Source organism: Manis pentadactyla, chromosome 13 (assembly GCF_030020395.1).
Source record: "Manis pentadactyla isolate mManPen7 chromosome 13, mManPen7.hap1, whole genome shotgun sequence".
Lineage (NCBI taxonomy): Eukaryota > Metazoa > Chordata > Mammalia > Pholidota > Manidae > Manis > Manis pentadactyla.
The window spans coordinates 55,737,720-55,749,292 of record NC_080031.1 but is presented as its reverse complement, the minus strand read 5'-3'; the positions used below and the strand labels follow the sequence as shown (position 1 = coordinate 55,749,292).

The following is an 11,573-nucleotide window of genomic DNA, read 5'->3' as shown; positions in this document are numbered from 1 at the left end:
TTACTTTAGATTTCACAGGTACATTAATTCCACTAGTCTCAAAGAGAATACTCCCAATAATTCTGTTGCACATCTAAGCCACCTAACAACATGTGAAACACGCACACGCAAATCCATAATCGTAGGACAGGCAGTCTGCACACATAGATACGTGCTGACCTAAAACACAGACACAAAGCCCACATACCATTCTCACGCACACAGGACTCACTCCATATTCAACTGTGCAAACCCCAGATCAGTCAGACATTAAACCCTAACCTTGTTTAAACCATCAGGTTAAGAATTTATGCACACAATGCACATGACATTCATCACACCATTCTGCCACAATGTGCACACGATGCACACACCTGACACATTCATCGGAGATGAAGGTTATTTTAATTCACTGAGGAAAAGTGAGCTTGGTCAGCAAAACAAAGACAGTGACTAATAATATAAAATAAATTCTGCAAAGATAAAAATTCACCAATTGTTTCATGTGAGATTGTAAATCTAGGAGGGGGAGTGCAAAGGGCACACCCACACACAAAAAAATGGTAGAGGAAAGCAACTGGTACCAAAAGTCTTAAGCAAGGTGAGTGAGTGTGAGGAGCCTGGACTACAGGTTCCAGAGAGTAACCCGGAAAGCTGTAATAGGCCCATTCTCTGTCCAAGCCAAAGGTAAATGTTTAGGGCAAAATGAGTATTTCCATGAGGGAGAGAAAGTGGGGAAAGTACATTAGGAGAAAGAGTAGGAGGGAACAGAATGGAACCAGCTACTCTGTTTCTTTGCTCCATTTTCCAGGAGCCTCAAAGCTCCAGGCAGCGGGTGCACTGCCTTGGTATTTGAAAGAAGAAACTGTCGGTCCCGAGGGAAATGATGGACCCTGTGAATCCGAATACTACACATCTGGCTCCTCTCTTGACTCAGCCTCTTGTGTTGGTGAGTAAAAGGGAAGAGCTGCTAAATTCTAGGCTGATCAGACCTGTAGAAATCTATGTCAGTGTCTCTGCTCAGCCAGAGAGAAAGGTATACTTTTGGCCCATTCGCAGTCTCCTCCTCTGCAACTTGGGAGCCTAGGGCTCTGTTTCCATGCCATTGAAAGGAATTCATTTCAAATACTTCCTTAATTTAATCACATCTGCAGAGTCCCAATGGCCTCATAAAGTTAACATTCATAGGTTCTGGGGAATTGAATATGGGCGGGGGACCTTATTCAGACTGTGACAATGAAAACATAATGTGTTTAACCCAATGACATATGTAGTCGGGTAAACCTAAGGAAAAAAAAACTTGGAAAAGCAAAAAAAACCAAAGCTATATTCCTTTACTTTTCGTTCAATTTAACAGAGATCTTCAAGAAACAAAAGCATATTGGAGAGCCTGGTAATCTTCCCCAGAAGGAATTAGAAAATACCTCTACCTCAGATTACTCCTCCTCTCTCTCTGACTACGAGAATAGCGGTAAGTAAAGGTGTTTAACCTGGAGGCGGTAAAGGGACGTGTGAGAATGGCCCAGAGATCAGCCTGAGATTCCCTGGTCGACGAGATAGAAGCTGAAACAAACCCCTGTCCAGACATGAGAGAACACAGAAAGATGACAACGTTTCTTTCTGCTTTCGGTGAGAGTCAATGCAGGTACATAAGGCACAAGCTTGAGATTCAAGGGAAATCTCAACAAGGACAAGTGCCCAAAAGTGCAAGGGTATCAGACAGGGCCGTATTGGAAAAGGTAATGAAGCTGACAGAGTGACAGAGAAACGGGCAGACTAACTCAGGCTGAACCTGAGCAGATGTGCTCCATGGTCACAGTGTCACAAATCTCTCACAATCAGCTGGAGGGATCCAGGAAGGTCCAGAATGAAGCACCCATGCAGGAACCCATAGTTTCCTCCTGTCTTACAGAGGAGAGCAAAGCTGCTTCATGTGCATCCTCTTGTGCATGAAGAGTGGTGGCAGATTTGAAATTGGCCTCTCAGTTCTTGCCTCCACCCACCTCTTGTCCTCATAAGCACACAGGCATGATCCTCCATCACACCCACAGCTGCTCACACTCACCCGCACACACCTAACTGGGCCATCTCATCTCTAGACTCACAACCTAAAGTTGTTGAAGAAACATGACAGGCACATACACATCAAACTATACTTGCCGAACTTCGTATGCACACGAGCTCTCAAAAAACAACACACACTAAGTTTTCCCTTCCCCACACCAATGTAACCCACCAGACTCTCAATCCACCTAAAGTAGAAAGTGGATATATTTTGAGAAGTAAACATTGGTTTGCAGGTGTAACTGAAGTTTTTAAACAGGGGAAGGGGCTGAATGTGTTTGTTATTTTGTCAGGAATAATGATTTACCTACTTAATTACTTAAGTTTGTGAATTTAAGGGCATAATCTATTTACTGGAAATGTAGAGGAAAGCTTCATGTTGCTGATGAGGATGATAAGGAAGCTCACAAAGGTTGGACAGGATGAGTAGCTGAGCTGCTCAGCCCAATCCCTACTTTCCCCTCAAAAAGAAGAAAGGGCTTCAGGGAAGAGGAAGTAAGACTGAGGCCTCTGTGAAGGGACAAATTGGGGGTGTGCTTTCACGGGTAGGACAGTTCCCCATGTGCACGCTGGGACAGCTGTGAGTGAGGCAGTGGGCTGTGCTGATAACAGTGTGGGAATTCAGTTACCACCTCTTCCCTAAAATCAGCACAAACTCTCTCTCTGTCTCACACACACACATACACCCTATATTCCTCCATACCAGGTACAGCTGCATTATTCCTTTTCACTTTCTAATATGCACATGCCTTCATTCCAGATGCGTCTTTCCCATTCTCTACAAGTGTTACACAGATACACACTTGCGCCTTCCCTCCTCACACAATCATTCTCAGACTCTGCTGTCTACAGACTAACCCATAATAATGTACATCCTTTCACATTGGTAGCTTTTTTTAGCTCCCTCAGAGCCATCGTACGTGCTCAAAAACTCCTAATGCCCTGATGGGAATGCACTTTCATGTGCAGTCTTTCTTTTCCATGTACCACCTCACCCATGAAACCTTCACTTCAAAGCCTTCAGCCCCTCAGGGAGCTGCGCTTCTGGGGAGCCCAGGCACACTTCCTCCAACCCACTCCATCGTATCTGTTTCACAATAAGAATGTGTACCACCCCGTTCATGTGTATTGTCTCACCACACACACATGTACACCGTCATTCACCACCCCTTTACCTATGTGAGAAACACTCACCAGCTATGTCCCAGAACATACATAGACCTCCACACCCTCATTCCCACAGAATCATACCACAAACATACCTCAGGTAAAATATACCACACACGGCATTCTTTGACTTCACACACATGTGTACCTGGGGGCCATGTGTGCACATAGGAATATTCTCATGACCATCGGAACTCCTACAGACTTCACACACTTATTCTAATTTTCTTGTTTGAAACTTCTTTTCCCAGAAATCACCGAGTTACCTGAAGATGTTCCTCGTGTTGGGGCCCTTGAGATGACTCCACCCCAGGTCTGGGAGGAGCGGGAAGCTTCCTCGTCCTCTCCCTCCTCCTCCTCCTCTCCCTCTGTCTCCTCCTCTCCCTCCTCCTCCTCCTCCTCTCCCTCCTCCTCCTCCTCTCCCTCCTCCTCCTCTCCCTCCTCCTCCTCCTCCTCTCCCTCCTCCTCCGCCTCCTCCTCTACCTCCTCTCCAGTCCCTGTGAGTCAGCAGGGTGAGTCCTCTCTGTTACCACAACACATGGACACAGCACCCATCAGGGAAATTTATTACAGGCGTGTTTTTCTGAAAAGAGATGTGACTGTCTGGTGGGGTGGGGTGGAAGTGTTGGAGCCCGCGTCCAAAAAGACCAAACTGGTGCAGTGTGTTTTTTCTCAAGCGGCCCAAAAAACATCTGGGGCCTTTTTAACACCAGAAAGCCAGAATGCTTTTCTGAGAAGACCCTCTTATGTGTCTCCACCAAAACGCCTCACTGACATGGAGTGCAGCTCGTATAACAATGCCCTGCAGGGAGGGAGCTGGCTGGCAGTGCAGGGGAGCCTCCAGCACAGGAGGAGGGCTCCAGGGCCAAGACACCCGAGGGGCTGGGGACCCCGGACAGCGGCTTCAGGTGCCTGGGCTGCTACCAGGTTTTCCGCAGCTTGGAGGTCCTGCAGGCGCACGTGGAAAATGCGGCCTGTGAGCGCTTCAGCTGCCATGTTTTCAACCGTGCCTTTGCAGAGATGCTCAGCAAGCACAAGAAGAGAGCCCGAGAGCTGGGAGGAGAAAATCAGGATGAGAACGTTTACCTGCCAGACCAAAAACGTTCTCGCAATAAGACATCCTCCTGGAAGTAAACAGACGTATCAGGCCCCAGAAAAGTGAAAGTGAAGCAGGCCAGCCTCTACTGAGCCACCACTACTGGCCCTTTCAGCTCCTCTTTTTTGAAGGACTTGGCTGTTTTATCTGTTACTTTAATTGATTAAGCATCCTCACTAACCCTTCAGTAAATCATTTTGCCTCAATTAGCCAGTCATTTACTGTGGTTGTAATCTAATGTATCTTCACGGATGCAAATTAGCTTTAACATGGTAATTTCTTTTTAGTCATTGAAATGGTATAGGGTAGAAAGGAGTAGCACACTATAGTCCTCTGAGTTTGTACTGAAACAATTAAGGGTATATACTTACACTTGGCATGTATACTATGTCCTTGATTAGTTAGGAAGCTGTGTTGAAAAGGTTTACATATGTATACAAAAAAATTGGACTTAAGTAGAGTAGACCTGGGCTTAAATTCTTTACCAACTCTTAGTAGTTTTGCAAACTTTTGGGTCAGTGCTCTCGTCTTCAAAGAGGAGAGAATGTTACCTAAAATAATGGGAATTGTGAAGGTAACTGACACAGGTAAAAGCAACTAGTACAGTGACTGGCATAAATGGAGGCTGGAAATAATTTCTCATTCCTTTTTGAGATTTGTTTTCCTTACCTCTGAGAATCAGCAGTTTGATTATGGTGTGTCTGCATGGGGTCTTTAATTTTTTTAGTTTATATTATCTAAGATTTGCTAAACTTAAAAAAAAAACCTTTTAAATGTTGACATAAACTCACAAGAAGTTGCAGAAACCCCATGAGGCAGCTCCCCCAACGTGATCACAGCGCATTTAACTGAACAAGGAAATTGTTTGGAACAATACCATAGGCCAGACTACAGACCTTAATCAGATTTCACTACTATGGCAGGTGTCATTCTGCTTATGTTTTCATGTATATTTCTATGACATTTTACCATGTATAGATTTATATGCCCATCATTGCAATCAAGATAAAGAGATGTTGTCCTCAAAGCAAATCCCTCATGTGGCTCCTGTTTCATCTGCCCTTTCTTTCCCTAATGGAGACCACTTACCTACTCCCCATCTCTATTTTTCTTCTCACGTCAAGAATTTTATATAAATGGAGTCATTTAGTATATAAACTTGTGAGATTTTTATGTTTTTTTATTTCAAACATCACCCTTAAGACCCAGCCAAGTTGTTGCATATATTGATAGTCTGTTACTTTTATTGCTGAGTATTCCATTTCATGAGGTAGAACAGTTCAGTGTATCATATATTCAAGGGCATTATGCTGTTTCACAAGATTTTTGATTATAGGTTAAGCTGTGACATTAATGTCGAGATTTTTGTGATAAATTGTTTTCGTCTTTTTCATACAAATGCGTAAGAGTGTTAGTGTTTGGTCATATGGTAAGAAAGTATCTTCTTTAAAAACTCAGTTTCCATAATGACCTTACCATTTCTGTATTCCCACTGATGTATGAGTAATTCTGTTTGCCTGCATCATCACCAGTATGTGATAGTGTTAGTGTTCTTAAGCCATTTTAACAGAACACAGTAGTGTGTGGCTTCTATGGTTTTAACATACGTATTCCTAATGACTAGTGTTGCTAAGCATCTTTTTCTGTACTTGTCATTTGCATATTTCCTTTGTGAGTTGTCTGTCTAAGCTTTTGGCCCGTCTATTAGTTGGGTTGCTTATTATTGATAGAGCTTTTAATATGTTCTGGATATTAATTATTTGTTGTATATGTAATTTGAAGATATTTTCTCCCAGTTGGTGGCTTGTTGTTCTCATTCTCTTGACCTGGTCATACACAGAACAAACATTTTTAATTTTTATGAACCAGACATACCAGCTGTTTTCCTTTATGGAGACTGCCTTTGGTGTCATGTTTAAGAACTTGTCACCTAACTCTTAAGTCCCAAAGATTTTCTCCTCGCTTTTCAAGTTTATACTTTTAGATTTTATACGTAGTTCCAAATCTGGTCCACTTCAGTTCATTTTTGTATGAGGTGTGAGGTTTAGATGGATAATTCTTGGTTATTCATGTCTACTTGTCCCAGCACCATTTTATGAAAAAGGGCTGGCTCTTCCTCCTCCACTGAATCACTTTTGTAACCTTGGTCAAAAAATCCTCTTGTCACGTTTGTGTGGGTCTGTTTCTGGTGCTGCCACTCTGTCTCTGATCTTGTATTTATCCCATGCTGTACTGTTTGCTGTAGATACTGGTGACTACATCTTAAAAAGCGGGTCCTGTGATCCTTATAACTTCCTGCTGCTTTTCCAGTAGTGTTTTAGCCATTCAAATTCCTTTGTGTTTCTACATAAAGTATAAGGGAAACTTGTTAATTTATGTGGAAAATAATCTTGTTGGGCTTTTCAAAGGGTTCACATAGAACACACAAATCATTTTGTCAAGAACTGAGATCCTCAGTCTGTTGGGCAGTCCAAGCCATGAAAGTAACTTCTCTCCATTTATTTGGGTCTTGTTGTTGTTCTTTAATCAGTACTTGAATTTCTGCATTTCTCATTATACAGATCCTGTTCATGTGTTACAAAACTCACTCACTGAGCTTCATGAATCTATACATGCATCTGTCCTCAAATTTGGAAAACTTTGGCCATTATTTCTTCAGATATTTTCTGCATGAATTTTAGAACTTTTGGTGCCCCACAAGCCTTGGAGACTCTATTTATTCCTTTTTACAATTTTGTTCTCTTCTTCAGATTGAATTTCTACATCCTTGCATTCAGGTTCAGTGTATCTTTCCTTTGCAGTGACAGTACTCCTGTTCGGCCCAATGTATGATTTTTAAAAGTCTGATTATTTTAAATTCAAGTCTAAATTTTTCATTTTGGTTCTTCTTATGGTTTGTACATCTCTCTGTGCTCCCGTTTTCCCACTCATTTCAAAAGTGTCTTCCCTCATAGACTACAGTTGGTAATAGCTGTATTAAAGTCAATTTCTGAAAATTCCAATATCTACATCATCATGAACATGTGTTGGTTATCTCTTCCCTTTAAAATTGATCACATTTTCTGATTCTTTGATTATTGGATAATTTAGAATTGTTTCTGATTCATTTTCAATATTATAATATTATAAGTACTTAGGCTGAGAGAGCAAATTCTGTATCATTTTATGTGGGTGACTGTTCCAATGTCAGTTAAGTTTTCAAAGCCTTGATTACCCTTCTTTAGAGCCATTCTGCACATTTGCTATGCAGGGGTTAGTCAGGGACTTGGCCCAAAATGAATACTCAAATGTTTTTTCATTCATTATCAGTTTTTTGTACAGCTTGTTTGAAGCTGAATTGGAAATAATGGGTCTTCCAGGTCTCTTAGTCATTTAAAAAATACCCTTTATATTAATCTTATCTCTGTATTAATTGGTGCAGAGATAAGATTAATTCTGCAAAGTGGTACATATGAGTTTCCCAGCAAATTTTATTAAATGGGCAAAGAACATCATTTCTTACATGCTTACCAATTCCATTTTTTGACATTTACCATTCTTATTTTCTATATGATCATCTGTTTATGGGTTACATTAATTTGATCTTTTCCATTTGCCTATAAAAGTCCATGTCTATATCCTTTTGAGATTCAAAATCCTCCCCATGCTTGGCTTCATTTTTTTCCTAAGTTCCAGCATATCTAGTATTCAGTATGGTGTAAAATAAGATATTAAGAAACTAATCTTCTCTGCAGAGGCTACCACAGAGTGATTTAAGTAAGGAAAGTTATCTGTTTAGTGCACTAAGTAGAATTCTTTAGTTTTCTACATGTTGAAAATTAAGTCCCATTTTAAAACATTTCTATATTACATTGTTGTACCTTCTGAAATGTAGTTTTTTTAATTTTGTGTAACTTTTCCTAATTTGTGGCATAAAATTTTAAACATACATTTGCCATTACAGATAGAATAGCTTAGAATAGTTTGTAGCTTTTGTTTAATTTTTAGAACTCAATACTATGAAGAAATGTGTTTTCAAACCATGAAAAGACATGGAGAAACCTTAAATGCATATTACTAAGTGAAAGTAGCCAGTCTGAAAAGGCTAAATACTGTATGATTCCGACTATTTGACATTCTGCAAAGGGAAAACTATAGAGACAATAGAATAGTGGTTTCCCACAGGAAAGGAGAGGAAAAAAGGTGAATAGCCAGAGCACACAGGATTTTTAGGACAGTGGAAATACTCTGTGTGGTATTCTAATGTCAGATATATAATAACCATAGAATATTTGGGTTCATACAACAGCAAGAGGTAAGGTAAATTATGTATTAATGTAGGTTCATCAGTTGTAGCAAATGTAGTACAGGACGTTGATAATGGGGAGACTGCATGTATGGGAGTAGAGGAGATTTGGGGTATCTAACTTCCTCTCAGTTCTTTTGTAACCTTAAGCTTCTTTAAAAAACTAAAGTCTTTATTAAAACACTCATCAATATCACATGTGATAACAATAAAGGAAATCAAGTATGATATCCTAAGTAATATATTTTGCACAATTAAAAGCTTTTGATTTTGTGACAATAAGCAGGAATTAAAAATACTAGTGTTCTTGTTTCTAAAAACATTCATGTAAATACTGTCATATTACTACTGAGAGGTGGACTTGAGAGTATAAGGTACATAAAAGTAATGCCACAATGACACCATGTTCACTTGTTTTTTGTGTGTGTGTTTCAGAGCAGACAAAAGTAACACATTAGATGAAGTTGTTGCTTTTATTCAAAGTACAGGTAAGGTAGGTAGGTCGGTACATAGATGATTAGATAGATAATCCCAATAGCTCTAAATTCTTTAAGAGCTTCTTGCAGTTACTCTAAGAGGTCGGTGTTGACATTTGTATATTAATAATCTCAGCATTTAGAAGGCGGGTTTTCGTGTATGAGTTATAGCATGTACAGGAAGTCTAAAAAATTGGAAACCATAGGACAAGCTGCTTTAAAATCCCATTTTCTTTATGTTTCTACATTCCTTGTGTACTCTAATGTTTTAAGTAGTTTTACAAACGCTTTTCTGAGCATAAAATGAAAACCATAGTACAAAACTAGGAAACGAAATTCCCTTTCAACCAGAAATAGAGTGGTCCCATTGCTAATCTGAAAAATCACATTAAAACATCCAGGAAGACTAGAAACATAGTGATGATAATGTGTGTACTTTACTTTTCTCAGATTAAAACTAAAACTAATGATACTTCATGTGAATCTGTGTCTACATTGTTGCCTACGAGAAAAGTGCTGTCGTCCTCGTTCCTCTGTCAGTTTTGTCCTCCTTGATTTTTCTATTTGTCATTATCATTAAATTCAGTTAGGTGGTGCCTTGATGGAGCTGCCTGTATATTTCTTGTAATTGGGGTCCATTTCTTATGATTGCCCATTTATAGACTATCAAACCTAGGAAAATTTTAACCATGATTGCCCATCCCTGGCGCCGCGCCCGCAGACCCTGGCGGCCCCTTACCCCGTGCAGGTCCGCTGCACTGTGGGTAGGCGGCGGCCCAAATTCCCCAGCTGGCCCGCTGCACTGTGGGTTGGCGGCGGCCCCGCCACCCCCTCTGGCCCGCTGCACTGCGGGAGGCGGCGGCCCCGGTCACCCGCGGGCCCGCTGCACTGTGGGTGGGCAGCGGCCACGGTCCCCCCGCTGGCCCGCTGCACTGCGGGTAGGCGGCGGCCCCAATTCCCCAGCTGGCCCGCTGCACTGTGGGTAGGCGGCGGCCGCGGGCGCTGAGTAGTCCGCGGCGGGGGCGGGGCGGGGGCGAGGCTGCACGCTCACTGGCTGAGAGGCAGCAGCCTCGATATCTGCAATACTTGAATTCCTGGCAAATTGTATAAATGTCGAAGGAAACCACCTAGGTTACTATAGGGAAGGTACTTTTATACTTTTATAAAATAGATGATTGTTTAAACAAGTAATGGCTACTTTAAAGTTTTAAAGAAGATTTAAAAGGGCGCTACCTGTATCTTCACCCCTGAGCACAATATAGCCACTGACTTACTAGAAAAATGGGCAATTAATTTAAAAAAAACGAAAGAATTAATGGTTAGTAACACTAAACTGAACCACCAAACCTACTTTTGAAAAATTTGTAAAATGAAAGGGCAAAATAGTCTGAGTACTTTTCAGCTGATAAATTATTTGATTTGGGAATAAATAAATTTAGTAATGGGTACTAGGATTCAGAACTCCATTGTGCAAGTTTTTTTTTCAAAGGAACTAATATCACTTATTTTCTCCAAGACTCAGCAGAATAAAGGTAGGTTTCTTTAATCGGTAAAACAGTAAATGCCAGTGTGTTCACATTTGTGCGCACAGGCATGAGTTCCCACAGGAAGGCAGCGAGTACCTGCCATGAGCTCTTCAGCAGTGTCTACGGAAATGTCACCTCTGAGGGGCCAAGCAAGCCCATATTCCCACAGCAATTTCTAAGGCTACCCTCTTCTCTAAACTCACGGATGCAAATTGTCCAGCCGGGTTTTAATTAAAGCCCCGTTTCCACTTTCCCTTGGGGGTTTCTATCATATACACTTCTTTTTTGTCCCTTAGTCACCTTCCTCCTTTAACACCTCCTATCCATGGGCCATGGTGAAGAGAGCCGACATAAAAAGGCCCCAGAAACTGGTTCAAAGCCTGCTGTAAAACTTTTTAAATTAAGCCCTTGAGATTTTAAGAGTTGTAATTAGAATGCTCGATTTGAAATGAACTAACATTACCCTGCCGTCTGGCTGGCATAATCCTGTGCCCGTGGGCCTGCCAGGCTCCGGCCGAGAAGGCAGTTTCTCACCACTGACCATCCTGCCCTGAACATGGGCAAAGTCTTGAGCCATTTGGGATATGTCCCCAGTTCTCTTCTTGTTGAACCGTTAGAATGTGTTCAATTTTCCACTATTAGGGTCAGTTGCTCTGAAAAATACCTATGGGGATAAATCTTTGCATTTCCTCAAAATAGATTCCTGGAAGTAGAATTAGACATGAAAGGGCAGAAATACATTAAGGACTCCGTGTTAGATTTCAAATTCCTATCTTTTCACTCATACATACAATCCAATATTTATTGAGCATCTATATGTGCCATGCATGTTCCTAAGGTGCTGGAATATAGCTATGAACAAGGCAGATGTAGTCTCTGAGCTCCTGGGTGCCTCATCTAGCAACCAAAAAGATAATAAACAAGACAGACAAAATATACAATTTTAAATGGTAACAAGTGTTATAAAAATACATGAAATG

At 41.1% G+C, this 11,573-nt stretch overlaps 1 protein-coding gene across 1 annotated transcript; it reads left to right on the top strand.

Moving 5' to 3' along the window:
* The first annotated feature begins 343 nt into the window (after positions 1 to 343).
* On the top strand, positions 344 to 4,449 carry LOC130678875 (vitellogenin-2-like). The gene is made up of 4 exons (XM_057490480.1): positions 344 to 401; positions 791 to 928; positions 1,337 to 1,450; positions 3,462 to 4,449. The coding sequence occupies exons 1-4, from the start codon at positions 344 to 346 to the stop codon at positions 4,370 to 4,372; spliced, it is 1,221 nt and encodes a 406-aa protein (XP_057346463.1). The 3' UTR covers positions 4,373 to 4,449.
* Positions 4,450 to 11,573: the final 7,124 nt, after the last annotated feature.